At 36.1% G+C, this 21,547-nt stretch overlaps 1 protein-coding gene across 20 annotated transcripts in view; it reads left to right on the top strand.

Annotated features, from left to right (window-relative positions):
• Positions 1-21,547, top strand: part of Camk2d (calcium/calmodulin dependent protein kinase II delta) — a 294,100-nt gene that overhangs the window by 199,054 nt on the left and 73,499 nt on the right. For 11 of the 20 annotated variants that reach the window (XM_020163012.2, XM_020163007.2, XM_020163004.2 and 8 more), the window contains exons 5-7: positions 892-957; positions 3,971-4,043; positions 14,786-14,888. In XM_020163012.2, the coding sequence (XP_020018601.1) occupies positions 892-957; positions 3,971-4,043; positions 14,786-14,888 (242 nt within the window). Of the gene's footprint in view, positions 1-891; positions 958-3,970; positions 4,044-4,975; positions 5,049-14,785; positions 14,889-21,547 lie in introns of all 20 variants that reach the window. The other 9 variants (XM_074041587.1, XM_074041583.1, XM_074041578.1 and 6 more) reach the window with 1 other exon arrangement.

The raw sequence follows: 21,547 nt of genomic DNA, 5'->3' as shown, positions 1-21,547 counted from the left end.
ATAAATACACACTAAAATTCCCTACCTCACTAATAATAAATTTATACTAGCATGAGTTACCTATTTTACAATCAGATATTTTGTTTACTGATAACAACAATTATTAGTAATGATTTGGGTCTTTCACAGTGTTGGGGACATAAACCACTTTGAAAGGCAATTTACCATAACTTCCCAACAAAATTTTAAATGTTAGTACTCTTTTGACCCAGAAATTTTACCTGTAAGGATTTTTCTTCTAGAAATAGCCTACACTGTGCAAATATATTTGTAACTCTATTTGTTGTGTTGTCTTTAAACAGGGAAAAATGACTCTTCTATGAAAAGGTACCCTTGATTTAATAGAATAGGAAGAACACAGTTTAATTATTAATAGATAATAAATGATCCTAATTTTTTGAAAAAATATTTCTTTGTGTGTGTTTTTCAAGAGAAAATGTATATGTAAGGATACATACACAAAATGAAAGACTATGCAAAGGGACACAGAATGCAAATGCAGGCAGCAGCACAGTCGTGATGCATGTCTTCTCATTTTTGTTCAAAAAATGTTCCTAAACTGTGCCATGTATTTGTCAGACTTCAATCAATACTCAAAGAACAAAAATGGAGACATTCATTAAAATCATTATCTTTCTGTAAAAGATACTGAGGAACATATTTCATGACATACAGAAAAATTATGACTTCAGACTCTGCAGATACAAACAGGGAAGATGGAAATGTTTATTTTAATACAAATTTGACTTATGAGAAATAACATAATATTTTTAAATGCTTTGTTTTGATAATTTTAAAAAAACAGTACAAGAAAATCCTATATGAACAACAGCTGCAAAAATGCTGATGCCTAATTTTTTCCTTTTTTAATTGTCTTGTTTATCTTCACAGAGTTACTGGAGGTGAACTATTTGAAGACATAGTGGCAAGAGAATATTACAGCGAAGCTGATGCGAGGTAAGTGACTTGCCCTGAGCAAGATATGACACTCATCATTCAAATAGCACTTGCTCAGCATACACGCGTGCACACACATAAACGCATGGTGACAGTAATGAGGAGAATGTCATGGTACCATCATAGAGTTCTTTTCATAAAAAGCCCTTCTTGGGGGAAAGTTTCTCCTTTTAAGAATTTTCTAGGATGATTCCTGGGGAAAAAAAAATCTCCGTATCTGGTCTGAAGTTTATTTGTATGAGTTCTGAGTTGGGCTAGCCACATTGCAAGGGCTTAGCAGCCATAGTGGCTGATGGCCTCTCTGATCACAGAAAGTTCCACTGAACCACATGTCTACGTGGAAGCAGAAAACAGTCTGGAAAACGCCCCAGTGGTCTCTGTACAGCATTATTATTGGTTATTTAACACTTTGAAGATTTCATTAAATCCCCTGGAACTCTGTCTTGAAAAATAATTATTCATGTATTATTCACATGTCTCCGAGGGGTCACAAGTAATTTCACAACCTAATTAGCAAAATCTTCACAGAAGTTTCAAGAAGTTTAGCATTTTGTCTTCAGTTGTTAAATAACCAGTAATAATAGTAATGATATGGTGGGGCTGTCACTGATTTTGAAGAGCTTGATCGAGAGCAGTTGGCTCACTAGCAGCTTAACTGAGATGTTCAGCAAGTTCAGTTACTGGCTGGCTGCCTCATTCTCTGTTGCTCTCTCCGCTTCCCAGCCCCTCCAGGAGACCCCCAGCAGAGACTCGCTGATACCGAGGCTCCCCCATCCCTCCAAGCCAGCACATGCATACACAAGCTCACTTTTTTTTTTTTGTAAGAACTGGGCAAACTTTACAAAAAAAAAAAAGATATACAAATAATCAAGGAACATATTAAAAGAGGTACAACATTACAATTGGAAATGCAAATTACAACAGCCCAAGATATACACCCATGAGAAGGAGCTCACTTTTCATTTTCTAATTTTTCTTGTCTTAATGCTACCATCTATGGCATTTTTTAAATCTGTACATGATTATACTTTAATTTTTAATGGAATTTTTATTGCCAAAATCAAGTAGAAAACTCTGTATCACTTATGCTATGACAAGTGAATCATCAGTTGCTCAATTTACCTCAGAGCCTCACGGTAGGTCCCAAAAAGGGGACCTCAATGTAACCCTGAAGGAGCTATTTGCCTACTTGCTAAGAGAGAGTGACAATTTTAATCAAGATAGTAAGCTAGTTCAGGAATTTTCATCTATTTTGCCTTTGAAAGTTATCTTAAACATGTTGTTATGTTTGAACAATATTTGTTGAAATTAAGATAGAGACCATTTTCACTATTTCACTATTTTCACTGTTAAGAGCCCTATAGGTAATAGGACAGACCTGTGAGTTGGATCGTTTAATAAGTGTGCTTATATTAGGTTTGAGAATTAATCATAGAATATTTTTAGGATAGATGCATGCACAATCAAGAAGAAGCATTCCTTTCCCTACTATAAGCATAAAGAATAAGTTTGCTTTCTTCCTAACCCTTAAGGGTTTAAGAATTAAATCCATCCTCACTAGTAAAAAGTGGTGATGTTCACTTAATATGAATTGTTGTTCACTTCTCTATGTTCTGTTACTCCATGGCCCAAAAAATGATGCTTCTAGATTGAGAAAAGAAAGAAAAATTCCTGAAAAGAGGTATGAAGTGAACATTATGTTAGAAGAAAACAAGAGTCATATGTTTTTAAAATAATAACCAATATTCAGATGAACTATATACCCAGCAGTCACTAACGTGAGGCTCTTTTGGTGGTGCAGTTAATAGTATTATACTAGAGAAGCACAATCATGATAAATTTTTTGATATTTAATAATTCAAGAATTTCCTTTAGAGTAACATTTTTCACTGGAGGTGTGGCTCAAAGGGTAGAGCATCTGCCTCGCAAGTGTTGGGCCCTGAATTCAAACCCTACTAGTAATGCCAAAAAAAAAAAATGAGAGTAACATTATATTTTATACATTAAATGATGAAAATCATTCTTATCAAATTGTTCACTTCATCCTAAACTTGCATTTGAATTGCACAGTGAATTTGTACAAAATTCATCAGTGTGGTATGTTCTATATAATTGTGAGTTAGGTGATAGCCTGTGGGAACTTACGGGTGCCAATCAAAAGATTTCTTCTCTCTAATCAAATTAGCAATCAATTCAACAACGAGGCTTTTCTAAGAATAGAATCAATTGTGTTTTTTAACATAGTAGCAAAGAAAATACTCTTCATTAAAGTATATAAAAGTGGGTTTAACAATTACCAGTCTCCGGGGGATTTTGAATTTTTATTTTTGTATTTGTTTATTTATTTGCAAGCTCCCTAGCCCTTCCCCAGACTATTTTTATACTAAACAGGGCTTTATTTTATGTCATGGATTTGTTTATATCCTTCCTCTGTTATTGGAGACTTGGATTAGTTTTACTGTTCATATATTATACAGGAAGCACCACTTTTAAGTCAAAATGGTAAATGTGTCCCTCCTTTTTTTTTTAAACCCTTGTTTCACCAACCACTTCATCTGTGTTTACCCTCTTGTTTCAACACCTATGTTGAATTGTGACCTCAGATTTTAAACAGTTTAGGTGTGTATGAGAAATACCTGGGAATTTTATATCTCTGGAGAATTCTCCCAGAACATTTTGGGAATTATTTACAAATTTTTCTTCCTAAATATGAGAATTTCAAGTTCTATATACAGATGATTTAATTTGTAGACTTACAATGAAAAAAACACACACAGCTCAAATTGTTTTGTCTGACTATGTCACAAATTCTCTGTTGGATGTCATTTTTGTTAGAACCAGAATTAGCTTTATTCAACATTCTTAATTCCAGTGTAAAGCTAAGAAAAGTGTGAAGAAATATAATTTTTGTTTGTTTGTTTGTTCCGTTTGAGCTCTCACTTTATTTTGTATTCAATGTGATTATGTGCCTTTAAAATGTTCTCCCTTCCATTCTGCCCTTGTATCTTTGCAGTCATTGTATACAGCAGATTCTAGAAAGTGTAAATCATTGTCACCTAAATGGCATAGTTCACAGGGACCTGAAGGTCAGTATATGGAGTCCATAAATCTGAATCAAAGGAGTTTCTTTTTTGTTTTTCTGGGAAAAGGGCAGAGGTGGGGGGTATTTAAAATCGTTCCCTTGCCTTTCCCAACTTTTTCTTGAATTGAGTAAATGATGAAATGATAATGCATGGTGCCTCTTTCAGTTTGCTCATCTACAGGCTACGTATACATCATAGCAAAAAGGGAAGGGCAACATTAAGAATATAGCCTGTTAAGGTTCCAAACAATAACCTACCAGACGTGGTTTGGGGGCAGGCTTTCCTAAATTGTCCAGCATTTGCCTGGAGATGAACTTGGTCTGTGATGTATGTCAGCCTGTAGACTTAAACACCACTTCTGTTCTGAGACCATGGGTGGCTGTAGCAGAACAACTGGTTACACATTGCTTCATTTGAGTCTGACGAACCCTTAGGCAGGATATAATAATTGCTAGCTAAATTAAAGTATAAGAAGTTAATGAATTATCCAAAAACAATTCATTAGGCATCCTAATTCAACCTTATAATGGTGCCTGGTCTGCTAATATAACAGTTTTTAGAACAGATACTGGAAAAATGAAAGAGAATGAGGAAACAGTTTTTGGTAGTTTTGGGACAGAGGCAAAGCACAACTACAAAGATTGTATGTATGTTTCAGTTCATTTCCTGAAAGAATTTATAACCAGAAAATGAACTCCTGAAGGAAATGCAATTCTAGAACGAGTGGATCCACATTCTGGCTCACATCTGGCAAGATCCTGATTGTTCTGAGGTAGTAGTCACTCTCCTTGAGCAATATGTTCACATGACGGAAGGAGTTAGAACACAACTCCAGTTGACTGCTAGCTCTGCACCTTAACCCGGTCTCGCTGAGGGTGTACAGACAGTGAGTGTAAGCTTGGAACTAACACACGCCCCCTGGTGTTTGCATGCAGTCATTGCATTCAGCAGATCCTGGAGGCTGTGCTACACTGCCATCAGATGGGCGTAGTCCATCGGGACCTGAAGGTGAGTAACGCCATGCCCTGGGAGAAGACAAATCACCACAGTTCTGATCTCCTGTTCAGCTGCAGTTATGCCGTAAAGACAAGCAATAAAGTTGTGGGAACTCATTCCAACACATGACCTAGGCACTTTCCCTCACCACAGTCTCTCATTTCATCTCTTCCCTATCAGACATTTGAGATACAGAAAGCTCTTTATCCAGAGAGAAATAACTTCCTAACATCAGCAAGAAATAGGTTTCCATGTCTCCTAACTCCTGGAATGGTTACAGTATTTAATGTAACTTTCAGTAGAAGTAATGATGTCTTCTTCATTCCAAACTTGTTCTGTGGACCTCAATCAAATATATACCTAATATTATGTAAATAAATGTCACAGTTATAAAGTGAGTTATTAAATAGACTTTCAGCATGACTGATTGGGTGCTATTTTGAACTCTGATATTCTCTTTCCCCTACCCTTGATCCTGAGCATTCTGAGGGCATGAAGCCTCTGGGTTCTTCATTTATTTAGATTCCTAAGGCACAAGATATTAGTGCCTTCTAAAAATACAGACAAAAACAAAACATATACTATTAGTTAATGTATACACAACATATATTTATATTCTCATATGAATACCTATTAATTTAAGACTTCACTCAAGCTTCTGTTATCATTGAGGACAAGAAAATTTTAGATCACTTAAAAATGAAGTAGTTCAGGAGACCACTCTTTCATTAATTTTCTGTTCCCTTTGCTTAACATCATAGTTTCACTTGTGACATTTTGTAGATACACGAAAGCCTACAACTTAAACTAAAGGAAACTACAGCGTGGGAGCAATATCACATGTGCTGTGTAGTGCTATATAATTTCAGTCATTTGCTTGCAACATCAGCATTTTCTAGGCATTAGTACAAAGGCAGCAAATTTGGAATGTCTCACACTTACAAATGTGCATCCCATGGAAGGACCAAGGCTGGTTTCTCTTGTGCAGATTCTGTAGCTGTAATTATCTGTGAATCTGTAGTTTCCATTCCTTTAATGTTCTAGGCAAATATGTCTCTAAATATTCATAATGAGTTACATGAAGATGTGATCTGTTAGCAAAGCATTGACTTAGTTTTCTGGAAACCTCTTTTAATTTGATTCTGAGAGTTTTGACTATCAAAGGCAAAGAGATGGCTAACATCATTTTCTTTGAGAAAGTCATGATAGGACTCTACAAATTTTAGCACTTACCAAATGAACCCATTGGGATAAAGGAAAAGCAATACATTCCTTTAAAAATTCATATCTTAAAAAAAAAATTCATATCTTAAAAATTCCTTACTAGCCTACAGATTAGTCAGAGCCCCATTTTGTTACCCCCCTACCCAACAGCACTGCGTTCTTTTTCAGTGAACCTATATGGACCTGCACAATACCTGTGCTGTTCTATCGGACTCTTTTTGATGAATTTATCACTTGAAAAATTTTATCCTATTTATGTAACTCTAAATGTACTCTAAAAACCAAACATGAAAAATGTGCATTCTGTTCCATGGCTGTTAAGGTAAATCTGTAGGATTGTGATATGAGCCTATATTTGGACTCAGCTGTGCCTTTCAAAGACTAGAAATTAACCAGTGATAGCAGTGGGACCTGGGACGTGGGTTGAGAAGAAAAATATACTTCCTGACTTATGAACTAAAATACTAATTGTAAACTCAGGCAAATGCTCTCTAGAGAGATTTACCACCCTAAGTACTAGCCTAAAATGTTACCCATCAGATTTAGCTCAATGCGGAAAGTAATTTTTGCTCTCTGTTCTTACTCTAATCTTGAAAAAGGACAAAGATAAACTTTTAAGGGAGTTTGTTAATACTTTCTGTAATTGTCATCCTAATTTCTCTCAAATGGATGACTCAGATGAACTCTCACTGACTCTAAATTTCAGTACTTATTACTGCAGACCATTTCATAAGTAGGCTAAGAGAGCACAAAATCCGTGTATTGCAGAGTGTATATGCATCTTAAGTGTACTAAATCCATGACTTTGTTTTGTGCCTTTTAAGCCCAAGACAGATATGATAAATGTACTGTTTGTAATTGCATATTTACCAATATAGAAAAATGAAAAAGGAGATCAACTGCTGAACTTTATTACTAGACTTTGAACAAAAGTCACCCTGACTGTTCCTGTGCCATATATTTTTGTTCCCTTATCCCAGTTTATATGTTAGTTCACACACAATTCAGATATTTAATTGCACATAGTTGTTTTATATCAGGGAGAGACAACCATAAGAAATTTTATGTTTATCATCATTATCAAAGGCACCTGTGCATATGTGAGTGCTGTACACTTTTTTGTAATGTACAACAGCTATTTGATATAGCGTGTTAATCTACAGTAACTAATACAAGATTTTACCCTAGTAAATACATGCAACTTAAGAATTAGTAAATTCTTAAATTGAATGAAGTTCAACCCATAGTATAAATGTACATGGATTATACATCTAAACTGTAAAGGCAATCTTACTAGATTATTAAGTATGTTAATTAACATTTGGATAACATAAAGAGGATAAGTGTGTCTTCAGAGTAAAGATCATCATTTAAATACTTGATTAACCACCACCTTTAGAGTCTACCGGATGGAAAATTATCCATATCTAGAAACAAGACTGAAGCACAGCAGGCAATTTCAGGATGTCCCAGAAACAAGTCACAGGAAAAGGTCCAGGGTGGAGGAGTATCAGCATAAGGGAAGTACATCAATCAGCACCATGCAGTGCCCAGTGGATCCATGGACCTCAGTCTTCCGTCTGAGGTGCTCTCAGTGGAAGGCCAATTAGTATAGATTAAGGTGACATTGGGAAGAGCTAGCAACATCGATAAATTACCGTCCTGTAGTTCGGGGCAGAGCTGAAGTCTTTAGGAGGGTCTGGGTAAAGCAGGGCCTTAATAATAAAAATAGTAATTGCTGTGATCTATCAAGCAGTTGCCATGTATGTTATACTGTGTTATGTGAATCTTCACAACTTCATGAGGAAGCCACTGTGATTGTGCCTTTATTACATAGGGAAAATTTGGCAACTACAAGTGAAAGAACTTATGCAAGGTCACTTAACTAATAAGATATGAGTTGTGTGCAAGCAATTTGGTTCCCAACTTGCATGTTTACTCACTACCACTTCTCAGTTCAGTTAGTTGGATGAATTGAAAACTTTCACAGAGATCAGCAAATAGGTCAAAATAATGATGGAAAGTAATTTTGCTAGTAGCATTAAGAAGAACTTGGGAAAATAGTTGTCAGTTTAATGAATAAAAAGTTTAATTTGTCCTGGGTATGGACTATGAATATCCCAGAAATATACAAAGTCTTTATTATTAGGAATAAAGAGCATAAGATATACTTAAGATTTAATGTAGAATAGAGGCAATACAATTTGATAATAAACTTACATATAAAGTAAAAATTTTTTGGTTAGAAAATTAGGAAGGTGACATTGACCAACAAACTTTGGAGAGATGAGACATAGAAAACATGAAATACATCTGCCACATTTAATTTACACTACATAAAGACAATCAGTTTGGGGAGTTAAAACTAGATTGAATGTAAGGAACAGAGTACTATAACTGTTGCAAATTTGTGAATCCCCAGCACAAAAATAATATAAAAAGAATGCTCAAATATTGGTAGATTTTTTTCTGATCAGCAATTCATTGCTCAAGTATTTATATCCATATATTTCTCAATATTGTTAAGAAAAATTCTCATAAATTTCCAACATATATTAAACCTAAAAATATATATATAACACTTAGGTATAAAAAGGGACAAACAGGCCAGACACAGTAGCTCATGTCTATAATCCTAGCTACTCAAGGTGGAGATCAGGAGGACATATTCAGAGGCTAGCCCAGGCTAGCCAATGGCTGGGCAGTGTGTCTCATGCCTGTTATCCCAACTGTAAGGGGAAGCAGAAACAGGGGATTGCAGTCCAGGCCAGCTAGGGCCTGAAGTGTAATCCTATCTCAAAAATAACCAAAACACAAAGGGCTGGCATTGTGACTTAAGTAGGAGAGCACCTGCCTAGCAAGCACAAGGCCCTGAGTTCAAATTCCAGTACTACGAAAAGAAAAAGAGAAGGAGGGGGACAAGCATTCACCAGACATTTCTTGAGTGAAGGTGACTTTAGCTGCAGCATAAAAGAATGCATCTGTGTGCATGGAACCTTCCAGGCCATGCAATTAATGTGAAAGAGTGATTGGCAATACATCTTTCTTTTCTTCCAGAAAGGAAATATATCAGATAAGCACTGTGTCTAGAAGAGTATCAAGTCAAAGGGAACTCACAATAACAAGTGACAACATTTTATATCACAAGAAGGAAAGGACTATCAGGTCAGCTATGTATTCTCGTTTAAGAACCTAGAGAATACAGTTTCTGAAAGTCTATTCACAAAAGTCCAAGGAGACAGTTACATGCTATGTTTTTTTAAGTAACTGTATCTCACCCAAAATAGTGAGATTTCTTTGTTGAAGTGTATCAGAAATAGTTATTCACCCACTTTATGAACAACAGTTTGGATATAGAGGTTTCAATAGACAAAAATGAATCTTTTACCAACAAAATAAAACACTATAAATTGCCTTGGCCAAAGATGCCACCTTTCCTATTAGCCTCCCTCTAAATAAGATTATTTAGTGAAAAAACCCCAAGGTGGATAGAAGAATGGATGAATGAAAGGATGGATGATGGATGGAAGATATGAAGATGGATGGATAGATAGATAATTTAATTATGGGGATTTTTTTAAGACTCCTTCATTGGACTAAATTAAATTTCTGATGAGAGTAGAAAGACATTCATTTAGGGGAAGCAGAGGTGATGAGAAGTATTCAGTAAATCTTTGTTAACTATGGTAGTAGATAATTGTGAATGCTACATTTTGAATAACCATAAAATCACAAGTGTTCTGTTTTCTCAGAACCATCTTCAGATACAAATTTAAAGTCCATATTGTCAGCTGTTTTAGGAGCAATGAATTTGAAAAGTGTAGTACCTTAGTCACTGTAGTGTCCAGTGTGTGTCAGACAGTAGAGAGACAGTGGGCAGTTAGCAGAGACACTTGGGAATTACACTCCAGTTCTTTCAGTCTACCTGGACATGTGTGCTGTTAGTGTAGGAAGTAAATTAAGAAACAGGAACAGAACACAGAGGGGTTCCTATGAACCTGCTCGTGTATGCGTGACAAAGGTCGTACCTTCTGATTGAAAACTCAAGCACATGCATCCACGAGCAACTCCCCGTGCTGAGTACTTGAATTCAGGCATTCATTCCATGAGAAAATAAAAGCTGAAACCACTTGTACCATGTGCACAACGAAACAAGTCAAGTTGACACTCAAGCTGTTCAATTCATGCAAAATTAATTTATTTCTGAGAGCTTTGTTCACACCTTCTCTGGCAAAGAGAAACAGATTGAAAACATACCAAATCAGAAAATAGTCAGCTTCCTATTGAAATAATTGAAAATTTTCAATACAGGAAAAAAAATTCGAAAAGACAACTTTCACTCCTTAAAAATGATGTCCAAGAGAATGTAAGAATTGAATAGTATGTAATAAATAAAATTAATTATTTGTTGCTTTTATATTTTCAAAAAGAAAGAGGCATAAAAAGAAATAAAACAGCCATGATTTCATATATAAATTTGCAATGGTTGAGTCTTATCAAGCAGAGGCAGTTTACATTGTGTCCAGATAAATCTGTGATGTGATTATCACTGATGACTGTCTTTGCCAAATTAGTCCTTTCATAAAGATGATGGGAAAATCAAGATTAAACCTATGTCTTTCTCATCAGTTTTTCCCTTTTATTTGTATAGGGGTAGTAAATATTTTTGAGTGCTTCAAACTCTTCTTGAAAATGAACAATTCTTACATCATCAGAAAGTTTTCCTCAGTATCACATCTTTAAAAGGAAAGAATTAGGAAATCTAGCTTCAAAGCCTGGCTTTATCCTGTTGGGCCTCCCTACCTCCCTACCTTTACAAACTGAGGGGGTTATGTTATTTTATCTCCTGAGTCGCTTCCAGTTCTGGAAGGGTCTCCACAATTCACCTAGATACTTTAAGATATTTGAACAATTTCAGGAAAACTTTGGATCATACTGAACAAAGTTTCCATGGTATCCATATGGAAGTACAGAAGAAAACTTGCAAACAGTTGCTGCTCATTACAGCTGATATGCTATAAATGGTTGTTGGCACTGAGACCAGATGTCACGGAAAATCCAGCATCATTAGGAAGCAATGGGTGGGGAAGGGACCTATGTGTGAGAATGTCAGTAGAATCTATTTAAAAACCAACCTCAAAGTGATTGCGTTGTAAGAATTTAGAGATAATCTCATATGAAGATTAACATAATAGATTGCATTTAATATGGCTATTTCTCAAATTTTGAACATTCATTACAAATATTAAATTTCCTATACATTGAAATGGCAAGGTGTACTGGACCGTAATAGTGAATAACTAATGTATGTATTGTCCTTAAAAAGCACAGAGCTCCTATGATAAAAATCCACAGATAGTGTTATAAGATATGACTTAGTAGCCTTACAAAATTCATCTGAGAGATGAAGGACCTAACTAATTATCACCAGGAGTTTGTGAGCTTCCCACATCCACACAGACAGTTAGGGCAAGGAAATGAACCTGTATCTTCACATTTTTTTCTAAATCACAATGATGCCCATTTCTCTTATACGGCTGTGCCCCATAGTCAAATGTGGCTGCATTGGAAGATCTGTGTTTCTGCTCTCACCTGTCTCGTCCATCTTAGGAAGTCAAGAGAGTGAAATGGTAGCAAATTAGCACATGGTGGGGGTCCTTGCTGAAGAGGGGGTCACAATTAGGTGAGAGATTCTCTTCCTGCTTTGGTAAAATATGACCACAAGTTATTTTCCTTCCTTAGGAATTCAGAATTTGAATTAACCATTGTGGAAATGAATTTTTGTAGTTACAATATAATTTCAAGTTGGAGGTTAGTGGTAGTGATTCAAGAAAAATCAGAATAAATATGCCTGCCTTGGTTAAAATGTTGCTTTCAAACTTCTCTGTGATTTAGCCTCCTATAACCTCACAGAACACAATAACAGGACTATTCAAACTGATATATTCCAAAAAAGTTATATAGAAATCAAATTTCTATATTTTTAGTGTTTCTTTAGAGCTCACCATTTAAAGCAATCTCGTGGTGAAACATTAGAAAGCAGATAATCATTAAATAAATTCAACAATCATTCTAATTTTTCAACTTGCCTTCCACAATTCTGTATTTTAGGCTTGCCCAAAAGACATACATAAATGTAAAGCTATTTCAGTGCTATTAATTTAAAATATGTATATTCCCTTTGAAATAGGCCTGCCTTTTTCTGTACATAGCTGCAGCTGAACAGTTGTCATGGTAAAAGGTAAAACACTGATTCAGATGGATTTTCATTTTCCTAGATGACTCACAAGGCCCTGCAGTGAAGCCTTTGAGGTCATCTCTAATGAGTACTTACCCCAGTCATTTAGAGGCCATCCATGGTGAAACTGTGGCCGCCATTTCTTCTGAATTGGCAGAAACGTGGTGTTTAAGCATAATACACACAGCCCTTCCCAGAAGCTTTCAATTTAGTGATAAGAATAAAAGCACATTAAATTTTTTAAAAGTTTATTCACTCATGTCTTTGGCATTTGCTCAACTAACTTCAAAACCATTTGACTTAAAAATCTCAAAATGTCTGTGATTTCTTAAGTGATTGGAACTCTTTCCTTGAATGAGTCTGTGGTTGATAAATTAGGTCAGATGTGAATTAGCAGACTTCTCTGATATCTCAGTGCTTTTAACTATGAAGGTCACAAAGGAACAGAATCAACTGTTGCTTACAGTTTGATATGTTTTATCCAAATTACTTATTCCATAAATAAACAGTTGGAAATTATGCCTTGATTAAATTAGGAGATGCATGGATGCGATGGACCATAAATTTCTCATTGTGAAGGTAAATGTCAAATGTAAATAACTGAACCTGATTAGATACACTAGCAACCGATAAACAACCAGAGTTCCAAATAACTTCAGATACAACGTTTTACTGAAAGTTATTTCAGCATGGATCTTTTCCATATTCTTCAGACATCTTTGTCCCAAATTCCAAATTAAATTATGTGCTTAGTATTGAGAAAGATCAAAACCCTCTCAGCCCTATGGTGCCACAAAGGTTTCTTCACATTTACCAATTGTCATAATAGTGGTGAATCTGATGGCAGTGACAGCAATAGCCTGAAGAAGTCTGGTAATTAAAACTTATTTACCCACACTCTGATTTCTTATAGATTTAACCTAATTTCTTGTAAGTTCTGATTATGGGTTTTTGCTATTTTGCATGGCTGGCTTAATTAATAAATTAAATTCTGGTTTGGGCTGTGTTTACACAAGGTCAAAACAACCAACAGAACTGATTAATTTGATAAGAAGAAAATAGCTAATTTGATGAAAAATATGAAATTTCTTATCTGTCAACATAAGTAAAATCAATTTGATTGATTGAATTTTTAGATTTCCAGAGAATAGCTTTGGCTCTTGTAAAGACCCTTGTTTCCCAACTTTTTTCAGTCTGAGACACAGACTCTAAATTCACTGGTTCCTATCCCAAAGTGAGAAGATGTTGAACTGCTTTCCAATATGTACACTAATCCAGCCACATATTCATCCAGAGAGCTGGGTGGTGTAGACATCACTGTATAAAACCAGGCTGCTTTTCCTAACCATCTTCTCCCTTTATTTCTTAAAATCCACAAAGCTGTGGGGGGGAGGGGAGCCCAGGGAAATTAAAGACTTTGTCCTGGTGCTTATTTTCAAAGTACCAATGTGTCTTGATGCATTGGTTGGGAAACAATGGTGTAGACACAGCCTTAGTCCAAGACTGAATTCTCAGTCCTCAAGCAATGATAACTGCCCAAGAAAATAAAATATATCTTTCTCATGGTATTTTAAGATGGGAAAATAAATAGATAAGTATTGTTTTAGATCACGCTTAGAAAAAAATGTACATTATGTTTTTAAAATCTGACTTATAAGAAAAAAGTTAACTATAACATTTGGCAAATAGTAGTATACTCTTTATGCCTTTAAGAGTAAACAGATTCTTAAAGGCAGCAATTTTAATACATAATTCAGGGTAAGTCTCCAAAATTTGTACAGAAACTGTTTGGAAACATTGAAGAATCAAAATCACTACATTTGGGTCCAAACTCTTAAAGTCAACTAGATTTAATTTGCACAGTTTCATTTGCCAAATGTCTGTAGATTGGCCCAAATTTTGTTATCGTTCTGCCAGCTTTCCTTCTGCTGAAAATGTCTGTGCTCTGTTAGGCTTCTAAGTCAACTGTGGCCAAGTCTGTACCTTGAGGGTCTTTGGAAACATGTGAGCAGGTCAAGACAGGTGCTCTCGTTCATTGGAGCTCCCCACTACCCAGTATCTCTCCAGTACATTTATGCATCTGTCTGAAGCCTGCACACATGATCGTTCTCAATCATTTTCTAACCATATTTTCTCTGGGATTTAGGAAGGGCAGTCTCCAGGAGAGATAACAGTGCATGACTTTTTTTTTTCCTCCACTAATCTTATAAAAATGCTGTTAGTTTTGAGTAGTCACTTAAAATAGGTTCTAACTTCAGTCTCTCTTTTTTTTTCTTTCTAAATAAAGCCTGAGAATTTGCTTTTAGCTAGCAAATCCAAGGGAGCAGCTGTGAAACTGGCTGACTTTGGCTTAGCAATAGAAGTGCAAGGAGACCAGCAGGCATGGTTTGGTGAGTGGGGCCCTCCTTCTTGCTACCAACTTGCTTTCCAACTCCTGGCGCCTCATTCCCCTTCCCAGCCAAAATAAAGTGGATATGTTCATTCTAGTAACATCTTCACTAACTTTAAGTTCTTTGACTTTTAAGATATTAGACCTGACATCAAAATTGTATATAATTAAGAAATAAGTGAAGGGGAAAATATTAATGGGAAAACAAGAACATGTGTCCTTTTTTAACGACAAATGAAAAAAACATATCCTGGTACTAAGGATTAATAGGAGTTTCGCGATATGGAAAGAATACTTTTTTTATTTAAGAAAAAGTTGATTGGGTGCGTACAACCTTACGTGATGCTAAAAACTGCAATGTAAATAGTAGGTACTCAGAATGTACCAAATATTTCACATATTTTGTTATTGGTGAATTAGAGATTTTTAGTAGCATACCATACAGCCCTGGGTTTGATCCCTAGCACCACAAAAAAGAAAAAGGTTTTAGATATTAAAAGTCATATACTTATATGTATTTGTGTTTTGTCTTAATTATCACCTATTTTTTCAATGTGCCAGTTTTTCACTAAAACTAATACTTTGGAAATTTCTGTATGATGAAAATTCTATTTCTTTTTGTAAAAATTCTTTTTCCTTATCATAAAAGCCAGAACCAACACTCCTCTAACAAAAGTCAGGCTAACAAGAAGAAATCTTGACAGATTTATTTAATCAAAGTGTTATAAAGGGAACACCTAAAGACCTAGGGAAAACTTTCTATGTTTACACATGGGTCTGTGAAAAATGGACAGACGTGTAGACATGTGATGGGATGAACAGGATTTGAGCTGATGAGAAAGGAGAGGGAAACCCACCACGGCCTGCCTGTCTTTTCAGCTCTTGTTTGCTTCTGTGTGGCATTCTTCCCTCGCAGATATAGGTTAGGACCCCTTCCAAAATGTGGCCTTAGGCTCCATTGTCAGACAAGCTAGGTCAGAGGATCTTACACAGGAAAACAGAGGAAGGGTAGAATAATCATCGTAGTATTTATAGCTGGCTTTGTAGGAGTGGATTCCAGTTTCTATGGCCATCCTCAGGGAAGGAAGCAAAAGGAAGAAGAGCATGAGCAGGTGGAAAAGATCTTGCTTCTGAGCCTTTTTCCTTCAGGTCAAAGTGTGCAGTGAACCAAGGCACTGTACTTTGGGTTATTATGTTCTGAATTCCAGCATTTACAATCAAGAAAGAAATCAACTCTACAACTGAGCACAGTGGCTCACACCTGTAATCCAGCTACTCAGGAGGCAGAGATTGGGAGGATTGCAGTTTGAAACAAGCCTGGGCAAAAAGTTAGAGAGATTCTATCTCAACAAATAAGGTAGGCTTGGGAGCACATGTCTGTGATCCCGGCTATGTGGAGGCATAGGCAGAAGGAGCACAGTCTGGTCCAGTCCTGGGGCAATAAAGAGAGACCCTATTCAAAAAGTAACTGAAGCCAAAGGGGCTGGGCGCACACTTTAAGTGCTAGAGCAACTTCCTAGCAAGTATGAGGCCCTGAGTTCAAACATCACTATTGCTGGAAGGAAGGAAGGGAGGGTGGGAGGAGGGATGGAGGAAGGAAGGAAATTAACTCCAAATCATTTTGAATTATGGTATTTCTAGCCAGGCTTATAGGTTGTTCCAATATGCAATGTGAATAAGTTATTTTACCCATTGCTTTTCTTTGTGCCTCTCTCTCTGCCATTTCCCAGTTAACCCATTTTCCATGTACAGTCATAAAATACAACCTTTCCCTGAGCCTCCGTCTTATTTCTCAACCAACTTAAATGTGTTGAGGCTAATTTTTTTAAATGCCCTTTACTTCTGATTTCTTTTCCTGTGAAGGACAACAAATAGAAAGAGAACCCAAAACTGCTAACTTCTTTCGTTTTCTGTACAAAACTGTTTTGTATGCCTCGTCACAAACATCCTCTAAGATGTCCACATAGCTGCAGGGATCTGCCTTGTCTTTCTCACCTGCCCAGTTAAGGTTAGAAGGTGGCCTGGAAGTCTCTCCAACAACTTTGTGGCAGTCTAATTCAGGACTTTATTTTCTGCTGCCTGTCCTATGTTAGTGGTCATGACTGTTAATTCTTGCAGGAGATCTCTTCCAAGCTCAATGCCGTCCTTTATATTGTCTTATCACAACTCCTCCCCCCATGATTGTAACACCACCTAACTTGCCATTTGCTCTGTCTGATTTTGACAAGTGAATAAGACTATCCTAGTTAACTGTAAACTGAAAGACAGTAATAACTCATCTTAGTTGGAGGTTCAGATGTATCTCTATATTCTAAGGAAGAGGATGGTTGATACAGATAAAGAATATACAGTAGTTATTAGGAGTTAGACAGGAAGTAGTAAGGCTATCAGAGAATGAGCAGAGCAAATTACTGGAGATGCATATTAAGAAGCTCTGATCCCCTAGGAGCCAAACTTTTGTATCAATAACTATTCACCATGCAGAGTACCTAAGAGAGGCCTCCAAGAGGTGCTCTGGGAGTACAAGGGAGGAGGTATGAAATTCTGCCTCTGGGGAAAGCTACAATTCAGGCGTACCACTTATGGTTGCCTAAGAGGTGAGTGGAAATTTGTCCACTGGTATATGAAGAGATGAAGACATTCCAGATAGAGGGACTAGTATATGCAAAATTTTAGAGGCATGAAATGATTTTTCTATTTCAGGAATAACAAGAAGTTTGATCCAGTGAAAGCATAAAATATACTGGAATTAGTGAAAGTTGATGAGATAGGGATGAGTTTTATGTCCTTTTGAAGGGTTTGGCTTTTATTTTAGAGGTTTCAGGAATCTGGTAAAGAGTTTTCAGTGTAGAAAGACATAATTAGGTTTAAGTTATACAATGATGATTTCAGTAGCAGTATGGAGGATGGTTCAAGGATAATTAACCTGAGAGCAAGGACCCTGTTAGGCTAATGCAGTCATTCCAGTTATGCATGTTGCCAGTTTGAAGTAGGGAGTAGATAGGACCAAGCAAGTTCCACACAACATATAGCAGACAGGGTCTCTGAACTCTAGGGAAATCGTTTTAGAAGAAACGAAAGTCACAGACATTGGGTTCAAAGAAAGGATCCCAGTCCTGCCGTGAGAAAAACAGGCCTCACTTCATGAGAGACTTGTGGTATAAGGCATGATACTAAAATTGGAATCTAGACCCAGGGGTAATCCCCAGAACTGGGTCTAAGGCAGTATTGATGGGATATCAAGAATAACACAGAAGCCTTTATTATCAGAGCTGGGGTTCAAACTTCACCAAACAACACTGGCTTGATTACTACAAGAGTGTCAAACATGGATTCCCTAAATCTTTCTTATTTTGAGCTCTGTTTTATATTCTGCTAGATTGCATGTAGTTTGAGAGTACTATATGGAAAAAAAAATTCTCCTTTTTGTATCAGAATACCTGAATTTATACCCTGGCTCTAGCTCTTTTTTTTTTTTTTTTTTTTTTGTCCCTGGCAGTCTTAGGGTTTGAACTCAGGGCCTCATGCTTGCTAGGCAGGCGCTCTACCACTTGAGACCCTTTTTGTGTTGGGTAGTTTTGAGATAGGGGTCTTGTAAACTATTTGCCTGGACTGGCCTCTGACTGGGATATTCCTGATCACTGCCTCCCTAGTAGCTAGCATTATAGGTGTGAGCCACTGGTGTCCAGCCCCTAACTCTGACTCAGCTATATGACTACTTAACTCTGTGGGGTCACTCTCCTCTTTCTGAGTGGGGGTCACTCTCCTCTTTCTGAGTGAGGGTCATAAACAGCCTCACAGCACTATTAGGAGACTGAGTGAAGTAGTCATGGAGCATAACTAGGCTGTAGATAATGTTCAATAAGTTTTCAAAACCATCCTGGTAGGAAGCACGGAATCAGTTCTTCGCTATTCAGTGAAAGTTCTTTAGTGAATCAGCGAATGAAAAAGTGAATACCTTGTTAACGAAAGCAATAGCATCCAAATATAAGCATGTCAGTTTTCAAATTGTGACAACTGATTTCTAAAAGCAAGCTGATCCCACAGAAACCCTGGTAGATCAATAGTTAAGATCTCAGTAAGGTAACTGTGTTGACTTTTTAAAAACAAAAAAGATATAGCTTAAAGTATAAGGAAATCTAGCATTTCTACAGTATAGAAACAGTTTCCAAGCTTAAGAAAATTTACATTTCTTTTTTTCTTTTCACCTTTCTCAAGTTCAAGTCAATCCACATTGTAACCAAAGGTAGCATGTGGCATACTAAAGTACTTTTGGATGTGCTGTCAGACATATTTTAGGTATTAGAAGTAAAGATATAGTTTCATATGAGTGTCTAATTTTGATTTATATTCATCATTATTTACCATCATGGTCTCATTTATTTGGCATTTTAGTTTTATCTTTTAAAATGTAATGTCAATATTTAAGGGATAAAGAAAATAGAGGATTCTTAGGTGTAATGCCAGAGCTTCAGGCTTTTATATAATTTTATTTTAAGATATGTGATGATGTATTATAAATAATAAAAATTTATAAAATATATAAACAATATAATGCATAATATAACAAAAGTTGCTTATTGTATTTTCCTTTTTATTCTCATTTTCAAGTCTAAAATGTTCATTTTTCAATTTATTCAGGACTCACTTCCTAAGCCCAATCTATTTGAATACTAGCCAAAAAATTCTAGAAATCACACCCTATGTCACAGTATTTAATAAGATGGCTAGAAAATTTCTCAAAGGAAAATATCCAAATATGGCTTTATTTCTCCTATAGAATATTTGTAACATTTTAATGCTTCTGGAAAAAGAAAAGGGATAACTACCAAAATCCTGCTTCATAGAAAAATCACTTTACTTGGTGGCTATTATGTCTCTTGTTTTAAATATTGAGGGTTTTTTTTTAATGGCAATCTGCTATAATTGATATACTTCCAGAAGTAAATAATTGTTTCTCCTTGTTTGATCTGTTTTGACATACCTATTGGTTTTTCAGAGTAAGAAACATATGCTCTCTCTAAAGAAGACAAGCAAGATGAATTTCTTTGTTGATAGCATAGATCATAAAAATCCTAGATTCTTACAACCTTAATCTCCAGCTAAAGAAAGCCTTTTCCATTGGCCCTAGCACTTCTGTATTCATGAGTTCATATTGTACAGCAGATTCTGTGCATTTGGATGTATGGTTTAGTATTCTTAGGAGTTGGGACCATACTGATTGTTGAAATGGTGGCGATTCCACATCATGTTAAATGAATAAGCCAGGTTCAGAAAGACAAAGGTCATATGTTTTCTCCACATGTGGAAGAGCCAAATACAAATACAAGCATTATCATATATACATGCATATATATGTGTATTATATATACACCTACAGAACATACATTATAATATGTATACAACACATACAGAGCACACATAATATATGTACACATACAGAACATATCCCAAAAGTTGAACAGTTAGAGGAGACTAAGGGAGGAGGAAAAGAAGAAAACAATGATACAGAGTGAATAATATTGAAATTCATGATATCTGTGTAGGAACAAAACACACTGAAAACTGTTGAATTGTACAGGGTAGGGGAAGAGAATAAGGAAGAATCATAGAAGGGGTTAAACTGATTAAAGTACAATATATTTACAGGTAAAACACCAAGGCAGAACCTCACTAACAGTGAACAGACACTTTAAACAATGAAAGACAGGAATGTGAAACAGGCCATGTTAAGGGGAGGGTACTAGCTGGAGTGGGGGGTTAAATGAAGAGGATAAAAGAGGGTGAATATGGTTGAGGTACTTTCTATACATGTATGGAAATGGAACATTGAAATCTGCTAAAGTCATTTTAAGAAGGGATGAAGATGGAGGAAGAGGAAGAATAATGGAGGTAATGAAAAAAACAGGGATATGTGGAAATGTCACAACAAAACCCCCTGTATAAGTATGTCATACTAAAATGAGACCTTTTGAAACTATTTCAGGAATTGGGGGGAGGGGGAGATAAAGGAAAATGGGGAGGGGATGAAATCAACTATGATATATTTGATATATTGTAAGAACTTTTATAAATGCCACAATATACCCCCACCACAGCTTTTAATAAAAAATAAAATGCACCCCACCCCTTGGCAAAATGATATTGGTTCTAAATAAGAATGGGTGTGATAGTATTGTCTTAGCATTTTAGTCTCTAGAGGAGGTTTCAAGGAACTCATATTTAAAATGATGTTTTCATTTTTATGGAATTATATTGATTATACATAGTAAGAGGTCTCATTATGACATTTCTATACATGCATAATGCACTTCGATCTCCCTCACCCCTTCATTACTCCCTCTTATTCTCCTCCCACCTCTGCCTTTCCCTTTCCTTTTTATTTTCCTAGTAGTTACCCCCTTCTGGTCTCGTGACCTGGAGGGGATTTTGTGCCCCTTCCCATGCCTTCCACAAATAAGAGAAAACATTTGTTATTAGTCTTCGTGGGACTCTTATTTTACTGAGCACAATGGCCTCCAGTTCCATCCATTTTCCAGCAAATGATATAATTTCAATCTTCTTAATGACTGAGTGAACTTTATATTTATATACCACTTTTTAAAATCCATTCATTCATTGATGGCCACCTAGGTTGACTCCATAATTTGGATATTGTAA

This window comes from Castor canadensis, chromosome 9 (genome assembly GCF_047511655.1).
Source record: "Castor canadensis chromosome 9, mCasCan1.hap1v2, whole genome shotgun sequence".
Taxonomy (NCBI): Eukaryota; Metazoa; Chordata; class Mammalia; order Rodentia; family Castoridae; genus Castor; species Castor canadensis.
The sequence above is the reverse complement of the archived record's forward strand: the minus strand, read 5'-3'. Positions and strand labels throughout refer to the sequence as shown.